Source organism: Artemia sp. Qi Xiang Cuo, chromosome 1 (assembly GCF_049724085.1).
Source record: "Artemia sp. Qi Xiang Cuo chromosome 1, ASM4972408v1, whole genome shotgun sequence".
Lineage (NCBI taxonomy): Eukaryota > Metazoa > Arthropoda > Branchiopoda > Anostraca > Artemiidae > Artemia > Artemia sp. Qi Xiang Cuo.
In genome coordinates, this window is record NC_142794.1 from 59,870,645 (window position 1) to 59,891,762 (window position 21,118).

The following is a 21,118-nucleotide window of genomic DNA, read 5'->3' on the forward strand; positions in this document are numbered from 1 at the left end:
GGTGAAAAGATAAGTACTTCAAGTTGGAAAATGGGTTTAGGAGGGAAATTAATAAAATTACGATATATTTTATTTTATTTGATAAGTATTTCTTTTTGATTAGGTAAACATATATCTGTATTGTCGTGTTGAGCTTTAAAAATAGATGTACTAATAGTTGTATAAAGATGGTAGGAGGGACATTAAGATAATACCTCGCTCTGAAATGGTCTTTGAAATGTATTTCTTGGTGTTGAGGTATCCAAAAAGCTGTAGATTATAGTTGAAGGTGAAAAATACAAGTACTTCAAGTTGTAGAATGGGCTTAGGGGTGACATTAGGAAATGAGCTTGCACTAAAATGGTCTTTGAATAGTATTTCTTGGTGTTGAGGTATCCAAAAACCTGTAAAGTATTGTTGTGGCTGATAAAGATACGTATTTCAAGTTCGAACATATGTTTTAGAGGGATATTCAGAAAGGAACTTGTTCGGAAATGGTCTTTGAAAAGTATTTCTTGGCGTTGTGGTATCCAAGAGGCTGAAAAGCAGATTTCTGGGTGAAAAAGATAAGTACTTCAAGTTGGAAAATGGGTTTAGGAGGAACATTAAGAAAGTAACTTGCTCTGAAATGGTCTTTGAAAAGTATTTCTTGGTGTTGAGGTATCCAAAAAGCTGTAAAGTATAGTTGTGGGTGAAAAAGATAAGTACTTCAAGTTGGAAAATGGGTTTAGGAGGGACATTAAGAAAGTAACTTGCTCTGAAATGGTCTTTGAAAAGTATTTCTTGGTGTTGAGGTATCAAAAAAGCTGTAAAGTATAGTTGTGGGTGAAAAAGATAAGTACTTCAAGTTGGAAAATGTTTTTAGAAGGGACATTAAGAAAGTAACTTGCTCTGAAATGATCTTTGAAAAGTATTTCTTGGTGTTGAGGTATCCAAAAAGCTGTAAAGTATAGTTGTGGGTAAAAAAGATAAGTACATCATGTTGAAAAATGGGTTTAGGAGGGACATTAAGAAAGTAACTTGCTCTGAAATGGTCTATGAAAAGTATTTCTTGGTGTTGAGGTATCCAAAAAGGTGTAAAGTATAGTTGTGGGTGAAAAAGATAAGTACGTCAAGTTGGAAAATGGGTTTAGGAGGGACATTAAGACCGGAGCTGGCACAGAAATGGTCAATGGAAAGTATGTCTTGGCTTGAGGGCATCCAAAAAGCTGTAATGTATATTTTAGGGTGTAAAAGAAATTTAAATCATGTGGAAAAATGGTCTTAGGAGGGACATAAAGAAAGTAAAAAACAAAGAAAAGTTCTAAGTAAATAATTAATTTTTTTTTTGGTAACAAATAATCTGACAAGTCTTGTTTAGGGTGAAAAAGATAAGTACGTCAAGGTTTATTTTGGGGTTAGGAGGGATATTAAGTAAGTAACTTGCTCCGAAATGGTCGATGAAAAGTTTTTCTTGGTTTTGAGGTATCGCGAAAGTTTTAAAGTATAGTCTTGGAGGAAAAAGATGCGTACTCCTATTTGTAAAATGGGTTGATGAGTTACATTTATAATGCATAGTGCTATGTATTGGGCTTTGAAAAGTATTTCTTTGTGTTGTGGTAACCAAAATGCTGTAAAGTATAGTTTAGGGTGAAAAAGATACGTAATTCACCTTGAAAAATGGGTTCAGGAGGGACATAAAGAAAGTAACTTGCTCTGAAATGGTCTTTGAAAAGTATTTCTTGGTGTTGAGGTATCCAAAAATCTGCAAAGTATAGTTGTGGATAAAAAAGAAAAGTACTCCAAATTGGAAAATTTGCTTGTTAGGTACTTTATTTGATATTCTTGCTCTGAATGGTTCATAGAATTTTTTGACTTTTTTTTTATGAAAAACTCAAGATGTCAATAATCTTTTTGGGTGAAAAAGATAAGTTAATCCAGTTGGAAAAATGGTGGTCCAGCTTCAAAAAGAACGTTAAGTTCTCTGAAATTTTCTATGAAAAGTATGTCATTTATTATATTTATAATAATATAATATTTGTATATCTTATTGCTAAATAGAAAATTAATTAACATCAGATTAAGTTTTTTTGATTTACATTAATAAAGTATCGTTATCTTACGCTGTATATGCAAGGAATTTAATTTATTATATTCATAAAAAGATATTTAACTTATCGGGTTGGGTGACAAAGAGACTTTCTTCCAGTGTTAAAATTTGTTGAGGGGAGACATTTAGAAAGTAACTTTACCTATCATGGTCTATAACAAGTATTTCCTATTGGTGAGCTATCCAAAGTGCTGTAAATTATAATTTTGGTGTACCAAAAAAAGTACTACCCGTTGGAAATTGATTGTAGTGAAGCCATTTAAACACGATCTAGCAAAGAAATGTTAATAGCAAGTAATAACTATTTGTTGAGGAAAAAAAAAAGAGGAAGAGTAGATTTTTGGGTTAATAAGTAATTAAATACATTTTGGATCCGGGGAATATGAGCTAAAATAAGCACTAAACTTTCTATTATTAGTTATTTTAAAAGAAGTACTGGTTGTCTTTTTATAAACTAATCATTAAAGTAGATCCTTTTGTTAATTTTGTTATAACTACTTGTTTTTAATTTTTTTATGTTTTTTATTTCAGTAAGTTTATTGCACTTTATTTTTATTTGTAATGTATTTCTTGTCATTGAGGTATCCAAAAAGATGTAAAAGAAGAGTTGAGGCTGAAAAATATAAGAACTTCAAGTTGCAAAACGGGCTTAGGAGTGAGATTGAGAATGTAACTTGCTCTGAAATAGTCTTTGGAAAGAATGTCTTGGTGCTGAGGTATCCAAAAATCTCTTAAGTAGAGTGGTTGGTGAACCATACAATTGATTCAAGTTGGAAAATGGGGGGTGTCGGGGCATTTATACAATAACGTGCTATTAATTGTTATTTGCAAAGCTTTTCTTTTCTTTTAGGCATAAATATAGCTGTAATGTAAAGTTTTGGTTTAAATAGATCTGTACTACAAGTGGGTCCAAGGTCTTTGTAGGAACAAAAAGACATTGACTTGCTAATAACTTGCATATGTTAATTGTTCCTGTGTGCTCTGGTTTCATTAATTCTGCAATGTTGAGTGGATTGATAAACAGAGAAGGAGTTCATGTTTTAATATGGGTTTTTGTGGTTCCGAATGAATGGAACATGCTCTATTATTTTCTATGAAATGTATTCCAATTCTTTGATGTAACCTAAAAGCTGTAAAGTATAGTTGTGGTTTCAAAATTTAATTACTTCAAGTTGCAAAATGTGTTTAGGAGTAAAATTAAGAAAGTAACTTGCTCTGGAATGGTCCTTGAAAAGTATTTCTTGTTTTTAAGGTATCCAAAAATGCTGTACAGTATAGTTTTGGTTGAAAAAGATAAGTACTACCTGATGGAAAATTGGTTTCTGAGTGACAAAAAGATAGTAACTTGCTCTCAAATCTTCTAAGAAATGTATTAAGACGTGTTGAGCTATCAAAAAAGATGTAAAGAATAGTGGGGTGTGATATATAAACGTCCTTACCTCAATAACATTGGTGTTGGCAGGACATTTAGAATGTAAAGTGCTCTGAAAAGGACTTTTAAAAGTGTTTCCTGGCGTTTAGGTGTCCAAAAAATTGTAATGTATTGCTGTGGGTCAAGAAGATATGTAAATTAAGTCGGAAAATGGGCTTAAGAGGGACATTAAAAAAATAACTAGCTCTGAAATGGTATTTGAAAAGTATTTCTTGGTTTTGAGGTATCCTAAAAGCTGGTATGTATAGTTGCGGGTAAAAGTATAAGTAATTAAAACTGGAACATTTGCGTTGGGGGACTTTGAGAAAGTAAATTTCGCTGAAATGATTTTTTGATAGTGTTTCTTGGTGTTGAGGGAACATAAAAGCTTTAATGTATATTTTATGGTGAAAAAGATAAGTACTTCAAGTTTGAAAATGGGTTTAAGAGGGACATTAAGAAAGTAACTTGCTCTGAAATGGTCTTTGAAAAGTATTTCTTGGTGTTGAGGTATCCAAAAATAAGTATAGTTGTTGGTGAAAAACATAAGTACTTCAATTTGAAAAATTGTTTTATTATTAACAACACTAAATTATAGTTATAATTAATTTTAATTTAAAATTGGTTCGGTGTTTTTATTTATAATAAGATATGTAAAGGATCGGGTTGTGTGAAAAAGATAGGTACTCCAATTTTGAAATTGAGTTTAGGAGGGTCTTTAAGAAAGTAACTTGTTCTGAAATGGTATGTGAAAAGTATTTCTTGGTGTGAAGGTACCCAAAAGCTGTAAAGTATAGTTGTGGGTGAAAGAGATAAGTACTTCAAGTTGAAAATGGGTTTAGGAGGGACATTAAGAAAGTAACTTGCTCTGAAATGGTCTTTGAAAAGTATTTAATGGTGTTGAAGTATCCAAATAGCTGTAAAGTATAGTTGTGGGTGAAAAAGATAAGTACTTCAAGTTGAAAAATGGGCTTAGGAGGGACATTGAGAATGTAACTTGCTCTGAAATGGTCTTTGAAAAGTATTTCTTGGTGTTGAGGTATCCAAAAAGCTGTAAAGTATAGTTGTGGGCAAAAAAGATCAGTAATTCAAGTTGAAAAATGGGTTTAGGAGGGACATTAAGAAAGCAACTTGTTCTGAAATTGTCTATGAAAGGTATTTCTTGGTGTTGAGGTATCAAATATGCTAAATTGTATAGTTGTGGGTTAAAAATATAAGTACTTCTCGTAGGAAAATGGGGTTTTGAGAGATATTAATAAAGTAACTATATATGAAAAGGTATTTCAAAAGTATATCATGGAGATGAGGAAACAAAAAATCTCTAAATGAGAGTTGTGGCTTAAAAAAATTGGTTCTTCAATTTGGAAAATGAGTTTAGGGGGGACATTGTAACTAGCTCTGAAATGGTCTTTGAAAAGTGTTTATTGGTTTTGAGTTTATCCAACTTCTTTTCTTTCGTTATCATGATGTAATTTTTAAGTCCTTCATGTTGTAAAATTGGGTTTTGTGGGTCATTAAGCATGTAACTTGCTCTGTAATGGTCTTTGATATTTATTTCTTGGTGTTGAGGTATCCGACAAGCTGTAAAGTATAGCTGTGTGTGAAAATTATTAGTAATTCAAGCTGCAAACTTGGTTTAGGAGGGACATTAAGAAATTAACCTGCTCTGAATGGTTTTTTAAAAGTATTAATGGGTGTTGATGTATCAAAAAAGCTGTAAAATATAGTTTTGGGTGAAAAAGATAAGTACTTCAAATTGGAAAATGGTTTTAGGAAGGACATTTAGAAAATAACTTGCTCTTAAATGGTCTAAGAAAAGTATTTCTTGGTGTTTAAGAATCCAAAAATGTATGACGGATAGTTGTTGGTGAAAAAGATAAGTAATGAAAGTTGGAAAATGGGTTTAGGAGGGACATTAAGAAAGTAACTTGATCTGAAATGGTCTTTGTACATTATTTCTTGGTGTGGAGGTATCCAAAAAGCTTTAACGTATCGGTGTGGGTAAAAAAGATAAGTACTTCAAGTTTGAACAGGGGTTGAGGAGGCAAATTAAGAAAGTAAAGTGCTCTGATAGGGTATTTGAAAAGTATTTCTTGGTGTTGAGGTATCCAAAAAGCTGTAAAGTATAGTTGTCGGTGAAAAAGATAAGCACTTCAAGTTGTAAAATGGGTTTAGGAGGGACAATAAGAAAGTAAATTGTTCTGAAATGGTCTTTGAAAAATATTTCTTGGTTTTGAGTTATCCTAAAAGCTGAAAAGTATACTTGTGGGTAAAAAAGATAATTACTTCAAGTTGTAAAATGGGTTTAGGTGTGAAATTATGATAGTAGCGTGATCTGATTTTTTCTTTGAAATTTATTAATTGGTGTTGAGTTATACAAAAAGCTTTAATTTAGAGTTGTCGATGAAAAATTTAATTACATCAAGATCAAGAATTATTTTAGAAGTGACTGATAGATATAAACTTGCTATGAACTTGTCTTTGAAGACTATTTCTTGGTGTTTAGAGATCCAAAAAGCTGTAATGTTTGGTTTATGGTTAAAGAGAGAAGTATTTGAATTTGTAGACTAGCTTTAGGAGGGAAATTAAGAAAGTAGCTTGATCTCAAATGGTCTTTGAAAAGTATTCCTTGGTTTTGAGGTATCCAAAAAGCTGTAAAGTAGAATTGTGGTTGAAGAAGATAAGTACTATGAGTTGGAAAATGGGTTTAGGAGGGACATTAAGAAAGTAACGTGCTCTGAAATGGTCTTTGAAAAGTATTTCTTGGTGTTGAGGTATACAAAGGCTTTAAAGTATAGTCGTTGGGGTAATGTATAAGTATTTCAAGTTGGATAATGGGTTTAGGAGGTACAGTTAGAATGTATCTTGCTATGAAATTTTCTTTGAAAAGTATTTTTTAGTGTCGAGGTATCCAAAACGCTGTAAAGTATAGTTGTGGGTGAAAAAGATAAGTACTTCAAGTTTGAAAATGGGTTTAGGAGGGACATTAAGAAAGTAACTTGCTCTGAAATGGTCTTTGAAAAGTATTTCTTGGGGTTGAGGTATCCAAAAAGCTGTAAAGTATAGTTTTGCCTGAAAAAGATAAGTACTTCAAGTTGGAAAATGGGCTTAGGAGGGACATTAAGAAAGTAACTTGCTCTGAAATGGTCTTTGAAAAGTATTTCTTGGTGTTGAGGTATCCACATAGCTGTAAAGTATAGTTGTGGTTGAAATAGATTAGTACTTCAAGTTGGAAAATGGATTTAGGAGGGACATTAAGAAAGTATCTTGCTCTGAAATTGTCTAAAGTATTTCTTGGTGTTGAGGCAACCAAAAAGCTGAACAGTATAGCTTTTGGTGACAAAGATAGGTACTTCAACTGGGACAACGGATATAGGAGGGATATTAACAAAGTGACATGCTCTGAAATGGTCTTTGAAAAGTATTTCTTGGTTTTGAGGTAACCAAAAAGCTGTAATGTATAGTTGTGGGTCAAAAAGATAAGTACTTCAAGTTTGACTTATGGTTTGTGGTGGTCATTCAGAATTTAACGTGCTCTGAAATTTTGTTTGAAAAGTTTCTCTTTGTGTTGAGGTATCCAAAAAGGGGTAAAGTATAGTTGTGGGAGAAAAAAATAAGTTCTTCAAGTTCGAAAATGAGTTGAGGAAATTTATTAAGAAAGTAACTTGCTATTATATGTTATTTGAAAAGTATGTAAATGTTTTTAGGTATCCAAAAATATGTAAAGTATAGTTGAGTGTGAAAGAGTTATGTACTTCAAGCTTGAAAATGGTTTTAGTAGGGACATTCAGATATCAACGTGCTCTGAAATGGCATTTGAGTAGTATTTCTTGGCGTTCATGTATCCAAATTGCTGTAAAGTATGGTTGTGGGTGAAAAAGATAAGTACTTCAAGTTGGAAAATGGGTTTAGGAGGGACTTTAAGAAAATAACTTGCTCTGAAAAGATATAATAAAGCCTTAAAAAAGTATTAAAAATGGGGAGGGGACTCTTTGGGGACCCGGGGGGGAGACATTAGGGGTCCGGGGGGCCCTTGGGGGCCGGGTGGTTCATTGGGGACCCGGGAGGGCCTTTGGGGGTCCGGGGGCTTCCTTCGGGGTTGGGGTAGGGGGATCGGAGCCCTTTGGGGTTGGGGTAGGGACTTCACGACACTTTTCAGATGGAACTTGGGTATTATAACGACCACACTCAAAACCTCTTCTAAAACCTCTTCTAAAATCTTTTTTTAAAATGTCTCTAACTGTTTCGCCGAAATAATTCCCTAAAATGTCTAAAACGCTTTCGCCCAAGTAATCTCTAAACGTAATTTATGCGTGTTCCTTTTGTTTTTGGCATCCCTGCGCTGTCACAAATTACTGGGAAACCATTTAACGCGTTAATCTAGTCCTTGCTAAGTTGTTTCTTGAAGAATTGTTTGCATGGCGAACTTTATTAATATTTTTGGAGTTCTAACAGCATATTTGTTTCTTCAGCAAAAATTGTCAATTTGTTTGGTCAATTACTAGAGAATTGTCTAAGTCCGACGTTTTTAATTGTCGGACAGATGATGTCATGATTGATAGATTTGTCAAGAAAGGGTAATTAATGTGTTGCTTCTAAGGTGAATTATTGATTCAGGAAAGGAGAATTGAGGTAATCGAAACTTAAAATTCGCCCCGAGTGTGCACTTGGCAAAAACATCAACATCAACAAATATATCGACCTTTGGAAAAAGAGGTCATTGACCCAATTAGACTCAATCAATAATCTTTGAATGAATTATTTAAAAAGTTATAGGTGGCAGCAGGGGTGAGGGATCGGAGTAGCACCCTCCTTTCTACTACTAAATTTTATTTTCCAACATGGATTTCATATTCAAAAATAATTTATAAGGTAGAAGCAGGTATTATGGCTTCAATTGATAAAGTCGAGGCTCCTCAGGAGCTTAGAGCCGAGATTGTAAAGCAACTAAACACTTTTAATAAGAGCAAAATTGAAAAACGCACACAAAAAATGACATTAAAATACTTTCCCAATTAAAAAAAGGATAAAGACCTTATTATCACTAGAGCGTTTTGTTCAAATAGTTCAAAGATCAAACAACTATGGTTCCAATTTTGACAACCCCCCACACCCAAGCACGCAGGGCAAGAAATGTAAGTTATGAAAGCTGCCCATTGTTAACGTGTAAGGTTGTTATGGAAGGGGATGGCATATAAACTAAGAAGGAGGCTCATTCAATTTGGAACTGAAAGTTCTAGTTACCTTTTTTAGAGTCAAAAGTTATCGGAGGGCAACCCACCCCTCCCCGCGTCATTTTCCCCCAAATACATCCAATCAAAGTTTTTAGAAGTCCGAAGGTCAAATAAGTATGGTTTCGGATTTACCCCCCCCCAGCCCCCAGAGCAAGGGCTGTAAGTTATGCGAGTTGCTCATTGTTGACATATAAGGTTTTTACAGAAGGGGTGGTCGCAAAAATTTTGGAGGAGGTTCATTCGACTGGAAATCGAATGTTTTAGTGCCCTTTTTAAGAGTCAAAAGTGATTGGAGGAAAACCAGCCCCCCTTGCCCTTTTTTCCTCAAATACATCAGATCAAATTTTTAGATAGCCATTTTGCTCCAATTAGTTCAAAGGTCAAATAACTATACCTCCAGCGCTGACACCCCCGCCTTCTAGGACAAGGGATATAAGTTATGCAAGTTACCCTTTGCTAACACATAAGGATTTTATAGTACATGCATCCTTTTTATCCAAATAGCTGTAACTGAAATATCACAAGACAAGCTGAGGATATTAAGCTTAAACTTTCAGAGCATGTTAAAGAAGATGTTAAAAAGTGGCCAGAGACCAGTCCCCCTCCATTCTCTTTTTAGCTGCCTTCCCTCCAAAGATATCTTATCAAAATTTTGGAATAGCCATCTTGCTCAAACTAGTCGATATGGTCAAATTACTGTACCTCCGAGGATTATTTAGTCCCCACAGCCCTTGGGACAAGTGTTGTAAGTTATATAAGTTGCCCATTGTTTATATACCAGGTAGGCTATTGGGGAAAGGTGACATATTTGATCCCGAGTCTTCAAAAAGGCTAAAAATATTAAGGTAAAACTTTTAGAAAATGCTGAGGGGGATGTCAAACAAAATTGCCTTACGGGTGCAATCTATTCTATCTCAATCATTCTATCATTCAATCTATTCTATCATTCTATCTTGAATTGTTTTTGTTGTGATTTTATTGGTTGAATAAATTGATTAAAAATGATTGATTGACTATATGGAGGAGGGTTATCAAAAGGACGCAACAGACACATCGAAAGAACGGCTAAGGGTATTACAATCGACCGGTAACCTGCTTTGAGCTGCAATTTCGAAGAAACTTGTACCACCTTTACTCAACAAGTCTTTGTTTTATATTTTCGTTTCACTGTCTAATAAAAGGACCTATCCCTATTTGGAATTCTTATTGTTTTTGTCATAGAAAAGGCAGTGTGGTCATGGAGAATAATAGTAACGTCGTATAAATGAGGATGACAGACCAGCTTTAGAATCAGCAACATTTCATTTGCTATTAGAAGACTAAAATGATAAATTTAGCACCTGTAAATTTAGCATTTATTTTTAATTAGAAGAATATTCAACACAGCATTACTAGATTCAAGAACAGTTAGTGAACTTTCTAAGTCTATGGACCGGTAACCTGCTTTGACCTGCAATTTTGAAGAAACTTGTACCACCTTTACTCAACGCAGTATTAAAAAATTCAAGAACAGTTAGTGAACATTTCAACTGTTTTAAAGGTGACAAAACAGATATAGGCAAAGGTGAAAAAATTAAGCTTCTAAGTTCAAACTTATATTCGAAGTTTTTACCGAGATAACTGACGAATTTTGTGATACGGATTTGAAGTTTTGTATGCAGTAATGCTCAATGAAAAAAAACTACTAATTTTGATAATTATTTATATTAAGAATACATAGCTAATAGATACTTCAACTATTATGTAAGGGTTCTGAAACGCCACAGCCATTTCGTTTCTACCAGATTTCTACTTCTCTTGAAGGATAACGAAGAAGACGAGTTCCCAGCCAGCGACTTGTGAAGTTTTGAACTCATGAATAGGCTTGAATCTGTTGTAAATTTAAGCTGTGATTTGAGAAAGACTGATGAAAACATTAATGTTTGCGGTCAACATTGATCGAGCTGGTGGCGGGCTGTTTTTGACCTTGCCGCCGCCGGTCTCCCCTTGTCGGCACGGCGCCGGAGTCTACTTCAAACAATGTGCAACGTTTCCACTTTGTCTACTAAAACGACAAATCTGTATATTTCAGGGCCTTTCCCCTGGAACTGCGGGGGACATGTCATCCCCAAAGGAAGATTTACTGGATCTTTCGACTATTCTTTGGCAGAATGAATAGCTAAAAGTTTTGAGCCAAGGTTGGCAAGGATGGGCGATGGGATTTTTTGGAGAGGGGTAGGGTCAGGGTCAAGTTTGTACCTCAAATCACATATGCTTACATCACATTTCACAAGGTGTGATGTAACAAGGAAAGAGTTAGATGCACAATTTCGAGTCTTTGCCATTGGGGCTAGTGAGTTCTATTCAAACCCCCTCCCCCGGAGGCAAATATTTTGTGAATCCAGCTTTTGATCTGATGCATGTATGGGGGTGGGGTTACATAATAAGGAGATTGGCTGCGCAACAATCCCTTCTGCCTTTATATAGGCACTAAAAATAACAATTCCGATAGATAAGAACTATCGCTAGTTTCTATGATCCTACTGTCTATTTGAAACGGCTGGGGTAAAAAAAAAATGATTACAATTTCTTTTTCATTGAGCACACATCCTCTTTGCAGTGCACCATGGAGGCACATCTTTCAATTATTCTGAGGCTATCTCAAAATATTGATTTAATACCATGGGAGGTTACAAAGACTTGGGGCAAAAAAGGTCATGGGAGAAGGCTTATGTGCCCTCCAATCACTTTTGGCTGTTAAACTTTAAATTTCTGACTGACTGACCACTCTTTTAAATCATACAAAGTGGCCAGGAAACAAAAACACTTAGCAATTCATTTAGTCTACATACTTTGATATTCAACTGTTGTCCATGATCTTGTTTCTCAATACAATTATTCTTGGAACTAGAGAATAAATAAATGGACCTCTCTCCTTTTTTCAGGCACCAGATTATATCCCAATTCCCCCCCCCCCCTCCTCTTCATAGATCTGGAAGTTGTGCAGTTATTGGAAAGTTGGCTTTTCACGAGACTCGTAGAAGACCCTGGGTTACTAGAGGAGTGATGAAGGCAATGACAAATCGAAGACTTCTTTGTAAATATTCTGTAATGTCTCCTGAGGCAAAAGTGGGATATAAGAAATATAATTGTGAACTCAATATCCTATTGCGAAAAGCTTGAATTGATTATTATTATGAAAATGAATTAAAAAAAAAGTGTAGGTAATCCCAGGCAAATGTGGAAAGTAATTCAGTCTGTTGTGAGCCCTTCCATGAACACTTGCATGTGACAGCCTTGACCTATAAAGACGTCTTATTCTAAGGCCAAAATGACACAAGAACAAATTTTCTAGTACTTCCGTAATACTGTATCAGTAAAATACATACCCATCAGAATTTTGATATGATTCACCACTTCCTTCAAGAAAAGGAAGAACGCTCTGATTTCCAGATGGCATTGGTGTATCCAGGTCTATCAACTGATCATCTTCAAAATGTGTTGTACCATTCACTTTGGTATATTCCTTTTTATTCGGAGTTCCTTTTTTAGGGGAAGCTGACATGACTGCCAAAACTTCGAGTTCCCTTTCTGGAGCATTAACATCACTAGCTACATCCACTAACTGCACAACAGGTGTATTCATTATCTGAAAAATGCAGAATCAACATCTACAATTCTTAAAGAACAAAATAGATCTAAAGATATACAACAAACAAATCTTGAAAAGCATATATTTTGCATGCACCCAAATGTGAGGATGAGAAAACAGTTACCTTTTCTTGGTCTGTTTAAAGCAAATGAAATAAGTAGTTTATTCCTATTCAGCATGAGCAAACTGGGAAGCGTGTTAAGCTCCTCTTCCCTAAATCATATAGGTTAAACCAATTTGTAAAAAAAAAAAAAAAAAAAAAAAAAAAAAAAAAAAAAAAAAAGTCACTAAAATTTTAAGACATTAAAAGTGCAGAGAAAAGACTGGCTGATGTATATTACAGTGCCTTGTTTTGCTTTCCACTTTTTTACTGTGTTGCCACCATGTTGTCTCTAGAAGCCCCTGCAAGCATAGGTCTAGTTTGTGAACGAAACTTCTAGATTGTCATTTCAATTCACTCTACTGGTGGAACAATGAATCGAAATTGAGAATCATGATAACTATGTTTTTTTCAAAGGATCAGCATCGTATCAAGAATCGAGTAAATTTTTCCAATTATTGAAACAATTCAAGATTGTAATTCAGCTTTTCATAAGAAAAAAAAAAAAACGCTACATGAATCCAAAAACAAACAAAAATTAAAATGGATAATCAAGTCAAAAATAGAACAAACTGAAATTACCACAGATAAAACTAGGACCACCATGCCCCAAAACCCTCTAATGACATTAGCATCACATTTACTTTACGGAAGACAATTTGTGTTATGAGCTCTGTGCCTTTTTATTTGTCATAACAACAATAATACAACAAAAAAGAATACCAAAAGGCCAATAAAGGTTTTGAACTAAGAGCAGTACCACCTTCCACCCTCTGACACCATCTAAACAGCTTAAGTGGCACTTGTGTTTTACTGAAAATGATATTTATTGCAAGGTCTTCAGCCAGGCCTTGCATTTTGCTTCAGCTTTTTCAATACCATCCATGGGCCATTACAATGAATTTAACCTCTGAAAAGGACCTGGTTCCAGCACAACTGTAATCCAGTGTTTGGTGAACAAGTGCACCAATCGTTTAGTGAGCATTACATTGATTAGCAGCAATCACCCCTCCAATGATGTACAATTCTAGGCTGGAAGTGATGCACATCAAACTGTTTAGCACAAATCTTGATGCAAGCTACAATAGCAATTTTATTGTGGGTCAGGCTATCACTTATGACTACATGCTTTGAGTGTGCCAGGTTCCCATACATTAATAAGCACTTACTTTTTTTTAAGCACAAATCTTGATGCAACCTATAATGGCGATCTTGTGGTGGGTTAGGTTATCACTTATGACTGCATACTTCGAGTGTGCCAGGCTCCCGTGTATTTTCGAGAACCTAATACACCTTCTTCTGTCTAGGATGCTAAAGGTTCCTTCACATTGAATTTTGGCTTTCCATTCTCCCCTTCACACTGAACTCTGTAAGCTTTCCGTAAGGCTCATAACCCTCCATAAGACCTTACGTTAGCGTATCCGTAAGTCAAACGCAATGCTAGAGCTTTGACGGAAGAAGTTCAAAATATTTAAATTTCTTACATTTACGTTTAAGCCAAATGGAACTTAGATGAAAAAATATTTGAGTTTGTAGAAGCTAGAAAATGTTATATAGCTCAAAGGACCCTGTTTTCAAGGACAAGCATTTTCTAAAATTCTACTTTAGAAGCTTTTTAAATATTTCTAAAGCAATAACAGATAGAGCACTAAAACATCAGACTTGGCTTTAGAGGACAAATTATGTCATGGGAAGATGTTTTTGATATCCCCCTTCACCACAAGCTCAAAATTTTCTAAAACTCTACTTTAGAAGCTTCTAAAGCACTAACAGATAGAGCGCTAGAAACAATGGAATCGACTAGAGGACAAACTATGTTATGGGAAGATGTTTTTGAAATCCCCCTTCACCCCAAACTCAACATTTTCTGAAATTCTATTTTCGAAGCTTTTTAAATATTTCTAAAACACTAATAGATAGAGTGCTACAAACATCAGAATCGACTCTACAGGACAAATTATGTTATGGGAAGATGTTTTTGAAATCCACCTTCACCCCAAACTCAAAATTTTCTAAAATTCTACATTAGAAACTTTTTAAATATTTCTAAAGTGCTAAGACATGGAGCGCTAAAATCATCAGAATCAACTTTAGAGGACAAACTATGTTATGGGAAGATGTTTTTGAAATCCCCCTTCACCCCACACTCAAAATTTTCTAAAATTCTACTTTAGAAGCTTTTTAAATATTTCTAAAGCACTAATAGAAAGAGCGCTAGGAACTTCAGAATCGACTTTAGAGGACAAACTATGTTGTGGGAAGATGTTTTTGAAATCTCCCTTCACCCCATACTCAACATTTTCTAAAATTCTACCTTAGAAGCTTTTTAAATATTTCTAAAGCACTAATAGATAGAACGCTACAAACATCACAATCAACTCTAGAAGCCAAATTATGTTATGAGAAGATGTTTTTGAAATCCCTCTTTGCCCCAAACTCAAAATTTTCTAAAATTCTACTTTAGAAACTTTTTAAATATTTCTAAAGCGCTAGGACATGGAGCACTTAAATCATCAGAATTGACTTTAGAGGACAAATTATGTAATGGGAAGATGTTTTTGAAATACTCCTTCACCCGAAACTCAAAATTTTATATAATTCTAATTTAGATGCTTTTTAAATATTTTCAAAGCAATAATAGAAACAACGATACAAACATCAAAATCGACTCTAGAGGACAGATTATGTTACGGGAAGATGTTTTTGAAATCCCCCTTCACCCCAAACTCAAAATTTTCTAAACTTCTACTTTAGAAACTTTTTAAATGTTTCTAAAGCACTAAGACATGAAGCACTAAAAACATCAGAATCGAATTTCAAGGACAAATTATGTCATGGGAAGATGTTTTTGAAATCCCCCTTCACCCCAAACTCAAAATTTTCTAAAAATCTACTTTAGAACCTTTTTTAATATATTTCTAAAGCACTAATAGATAGAGAGCTACAAACATGAGAATCGACTTTAGAGAACAAATTATGTTATGGGAAGATGTTTTTGAAATCCCCCTTCACTCCAAACTCAAAATTTTCTAAAATTCTACTTCAGAAACTTTTTAAATATTTCTAAAGCACTAATAGATAGAGCATTAAAAACATCAAAATCGACTTTAGAGGACAAAATAAGTTATGGGAAAATGTTTTTGAAATCCCCCTTGACCCCAAACTCAAAGTTTTCTAGAATTCTACCTTAGAAGCTTTTTAAATATTTCTAAAGCACTACTAAATAGAGCGCGACAAACATCAGAATCGACTTTAGAGGACAAACTATGTTATGGGAGGATCTTTTTGAAATCCCCCTTCACCCCAAACTCAAAATTTTCTAAAATTCTACCTTAGAAGCTTTTTAGATATTTCTAAAGCACTAATAGATAGAGCGCTACAAACATCAGAATTGACTTTAGAGGACAAACTATGTTATGGGAAGATGTTTTTGAAATCCCCCTTCACCCCAAACTCAAAATTTTCTAAAATTCTACTTTAGAAGCATTTTAAATATTTCTAAAGCACTAAAAGATAGAGTTCTACAAACATCAGAATCGACTTTAGAGGACAAATTATGTTATGGGAAGATGTTTTTGAAATCCTCCTTCACCCCAAACTAAAATTTTCTAAAATTCTACTTTATAAACGTTTTAAAAAGTTTGTTAAGGGAAGATGTTTTTGAAATCCCCCTTCACCCTAAACTCAAAAATTTTGGGAAGCATAAGTACAATCGTGGTCGGATTGTTGATGGTGTTTGGGTATTTGGTGGAGTAGAGCAAAGTATGTAAGTCATTCATGGTTTCTGTACCAGATAGAAGTAGTGCCACCTTGTTGGGAATTATTCCAAACTGAATCCTACCAGGGACAACAATTATCAGTGACTGTTGGAGGGCCTATGATTGCCTGGCAAGCCAGGGCTATCAGCATTTATGCATCAACCACAGCATAAATTTTGTTGACCCTGCAACAGGTACTCACACACAAAACATCAAGAGACACTTGCGTAAAGTTGGAGACAATATACCCAAATATGGCAGACGAGAAGGACATGTGGAAGGATATCTTGCAGAGCGCTATTTCAAAAAAAAAAAAAAATTCAATCTCCTTGAGAATGCACCATTTCATGCAACATTTATTGGAGCTTTATAACCCCAAGTAATTTCTTTTTTAAGGGTATTATTTAGTAATTAATTTTTAAAACATTGTAACAGAAAATTTGGCAATTTACAGCATCTAACCCCATTTGTTCTTAAATCAATTCAAATGGTTTTTTTTTCAAATAGTTTAGTGCAGCAATCTTCATTCTTGAAGCTATGAACGTTATTGAAGTGTAAATAGGGAGGGGGAGAGAGGGGGTGGAAGTATATATTTAACTATAGAATAATTGGTAGTTGTGCATTATAAATAACCCACCTATACAGAAACCACCTATACAGCTATACACAAAAGAAGTCAAGTTTGGTTAATGCTAATGAAATAAAATAGGATGAAAATATAATAGTTTAGAAACATATTTGGGCTATATATTTGCAAACTAGGGGGTGGGGGGTAAAGCACAGCCTATTTTAAATATGCAACCTAACCTAGGTACCTTTTTCCCTCCCTAAACCCCAAAAAAAAGCAGTTTAAATATTGTAAACGCAATAAGAAATCATGCTTTGCAATCCATTTATCCAACAAATACCTGTTCGTCTGGTTTCCTTGTACAGTCAATAGCAGTGGGTTATTTATAATACACAAGTACCAAATAATCGATATTCGTTTTGATTATTTTTTTTTGGAAACCCCTTAATATTTTAAGTTGGGTAACCTGTCAAATCCTTTCAAAATTTCAAAATCAAAATTTCTCAAATGTCAAATCCTGTCAAACCTGTCTATCTTGTCAAATCCTTTCATTAATTAAGAAAGTTTACATGGCATATTCAACCCCATTGCTGTCTGCAAGATATACCTATCCTTAAGTGATTATGATAACAAGAGCATTGGTTTTGTGACATCACAAACCTGGTTCCTTTTATAACATTAAATGAAAAAAAACAAGTTAAAACTTAAAACAAACAGAAATTATTCTGTATATGAAAGGGGCTCTCCCCTCCTCAACACCTTGCTCTTTACACTAAAGTTTTTGTTGTTTTAAAAAATAGACTTGTGAGAAAGAGTCTAACTTTAGCATTTTATTTAATTTCTGAACATTTTTGAATTAATACAGGTTTTGATTTTGGCTCACCATATATGAATAATCAAAACAAAATTTGCATGTAAATTTTATTTTATTTTTTTGGTTTAATGTCTTTCTCAAAAGTTTTTTAATTTTATTTATGAATGTTCTTATTAGTAATAGATATATGTAACTTACAAATTAATTTACATAACAAACTTCTATATTCATAAATTTTTAATACATACATTAGGGGGTGTGTCCCCTAGTCAATACCTTGCTGTTTACACTAAAGTTCAAATTTTGTTCCAATTCTTTAAAATTGACCCCTTAATCACAGATGCTGTTAACTAGAATAAATAGCTCTTATGAAAGTACTAAAAAATCTTTAGTGTAAAGAGCAAGGCATTGACTAGGAGGCAAACCCAATCATATATGTAATAATTTCTGTTCATTTTAAGTTTTGATGTTGCCCTTTACTTTCAGTTGAAAAACTTGTTTTTTATTTAATTTCTGATTGTTTTTTTTTTAAATAATGCTTTGAAATTGGGTGCCCCCCTTCATAGCAGTGTCCCTTCCCCCATGAAAACTTCCTCCGTGGAAAGATCCTCCCATGTAACACCTGACCCCCCCCCACTACCAGAAAAATCCCCCCTGAAAATGTCTGTATACTTCCCAATAACCAATACTATATGTAAACATTGGGCAAAGTTCATAACTTACGGCCCTTTCCCCAGGGACTGTAGGGGATTAAGTCATCCTCAAATACATAGTTATTATATTTTCGACCATGCTGAACAAAATGGCTGTCAAATCCTATTTCAAAATTTTGATCAGGAGACTGGGAAAAAAGTGAGCATGGGAGAGGGCCTAGTTGCCCTCCATTTTTTTGGTCACTTAAAAAGGCCACTAGAACTTTTAATTTCCATTCAAATGAGCCCTCCTGTTGTTACCATAAACTGTTTGATAAACAATGTCAGCTAGATAGTAAATTAAATGTCTATTAAATGGAAATAGGATTGTGGAATATATTTTAATAAACAAGGTTAAAAGCTGAAATTGTGTAAGGTAAGCAGTGATTTATAATTATAATAGTAATATAGAATGAAATTTGAGCCAAAAACAACTAGTAATATGCAATAATTTGCAATGTATAGAGAGGGGGAGGAGTGGAGGTAGGTACTTCAAAATACCTTCCTGGGACATACTTTCATAAATTAGCAGGTGGCACAATAATTTAGTTAGGATGAAAGTGAATACATCATTTGATGCCTTTTTTATGCTCTTTCATAGGCTAATTCAATAATTGCTTCTGTCACAAATTGCATCTTGAGCCCTTAAAGGGGCCCCAAAGCTATTTTATATAAATTTTGAAAGAGCATGAAAAAAAGCATCAAACTATGTTTTAACTTTCATCCTAGCTAAATCATATGGTCTAGTGCAAAGTTAAAAGAAATTTACCCACCCCCACCCCCCTAATGTGTAAATATATACCCTGAATTGTCAACAGCAAAGTTTCAAATTGCAAAATTCAGCACTATATTTTATCAATGGCATTTGAAAAACTTGAAACATTAGGAAAATGGGGTAAAGTTCTACCAAATCATATTATTGAGTTAGGAATAAAGTGAATACACCACATGATGCCTTTTTTATGCTGATTACAAATATAATAATCATTTCTATTGGAAATTAATTTCAGCCCCCCCCCCCCTCTATATATACCTAGCCTAACCTAACCCTGAATTGGCATAGGCCTATATAGGGGGGGGCTGAAATTCCTTTCCAATAGAATGATTATTTGTAATCAGCATAAAAAAAGGCATCAAATGGTGTATTCACTTTTGTCCTAACTCAATAATATGATTTGGTAGAACTTTACCGGAAAATGGTTGCCCAACAAATGAGGTTTGAATAGTTATAAATAGACCTAAGCATTTTTTGAATATATTACTCTTGAACAATTTATTTATAAACTAGAGATATGTTTTTAACAACTTTTCAATAACTTAACTAGGCCTACTGTTGATAACTTCTTTGGGTGGTTACAAAAATGATTACCTTTGGGGCCTTTTTAAGGGCTCAAGATGCAATTTGGGAAAGAAGCAATTATTGAATTATGAATGAGCATAAAAAGGCATGGTCAATATATACAAAATCATATTATTGAGTTAGGACTAAACTGAATACACCATTCAATGCCTTTTTTTATGCTGATTACGAATATAATAAGCATTTCTATCGGAAATGAGTTTCAATCCCCCCCCCTATATAGGCCAATTCAGGGTTAGGTATAGCCTATATAGGGGGGGGGGCTGAAATTCATTTCCAATAGAAATGCTTATTATATTCGTAATCAGCATAAAAAAGGCATCGAATGGTGTATTCACTTTAGTCCTAACTCAATAATATGATTTCGTATATATTGACCAAAGGCATCAAGTGGTGTATTCACTTTCATCCTAGCTAAATTAGGCTATTGTGCCACCTGCAAATTTACCCATAATTTAGCCTGTAGACCCATCCCTAAAAGTTTCATTTTCTTAACTTAACCCCTTTCCAAGATAACCAAAAGTAGCTGAAGTAGAATTTTACCCAGACCCACCACTCTTTATTCCATCCTTAGCCTATTGCATTAGGCTTGACCTAGGTAGCCTAGCCTATAGCTTCACTTCTGGAGTGTTGGCGCTATAACAGATAAGTATCAGGCCAAGAATTATGTAATTCCCAAAATTTAGTTTACCTCAGCGCTTACAGACAGTTAACAAATTTGTTTAGGAGCTTGTTAAAGTAGCCCTTCTGCAGAACTCTCTTATCTTCTTCTTCTTCTTCAATTATAGGCTTCGGATGAATCCATTTAACCTTTTTCGTATTGTATGATTATGTCAGGGGTGTCCTGGGAAATCAAATATAGAGATTAGACTATTATTATTCAATAATAGACTTTATACATCATTGATGAAACCACCTATATTTAGGCAGTTAAAGACAGCTTTGAACAATTCAGCATCATCAGTTGAAGAGTGTCTACTTTGTGTTAGTTGGTCAATATGAGGGGTTAGCTTGAGGCGCTTGAATATAGCAGATAAAGTTAGCCATTCTTTTTTATGGTTGAGAGTTGCCACAGGGCAACCAAAAAGAACATGGTTGATGGTTTCATCATAGGTTTGACATAGGCGGCAAAGAGGGCTGATTACTGTTGGAATGGTTGCGTTTTGATAGAGATAAGTTTGGCTGTTAAGGCCAGTAGCATTTGATTGTATTCTGTGGTACATCTTTGAGTCTTTCCGGGATGTAAATGGAGAAAGGTTTGGTGGACAGTGGTTTGTTAGATAAATTTTTAGGCGCCAATGGTTTACATCTCTTACTGGGATAGGTCTTCCAGAAATTATTTCATGCTGAAGGGCAGATTTAGCTATTTCATCTGCCTTGTGGTTCCCTTTTATACCCATGTGACTTGGGATGTACTGGAATTTTGTGGATATACCTTGTTTAAGTAGTTGGTTCAATAGTACAAGAGTGGTGGAGGTATCA

General features: G+C 34.3%; 1 protein-coding gene across 2 annotated transcripts in view; it reads right to left on the reverse strand.

Annotated features, from left to right (window-relative positions):
* The window catches only part of LOC148956542 (phosphatidylinositol 4-kinase type 2-alpha-like), a 127,988-nt gene extending 107,533 nt beyond the window's left edge, over nt 1-20,455 (reverse strand). For both annotated transcript variants that reach the window (XM_089085951.1, XM_089085950.1), the window contains exons 1-2: nt 20,328-20,455; nt 12,082-12,341 (exon numbers count right to left, since the gene is read on the reverse strand). In XM_089085951.1, coding sequence (XP_088942077.1) covers nt 12,082-12,338 — 257 coding nt within the window. In that variant the 5' untranslated portion in view covers nt 12,339-12,341; nt 20,328-20,455. The remainder of the gene's footprint in view (nt 1-12,081; nt 12,342-20,327) is intronic.
* Nucleotides 20,456-21,118: the final 663 nt, after the last annotated feature.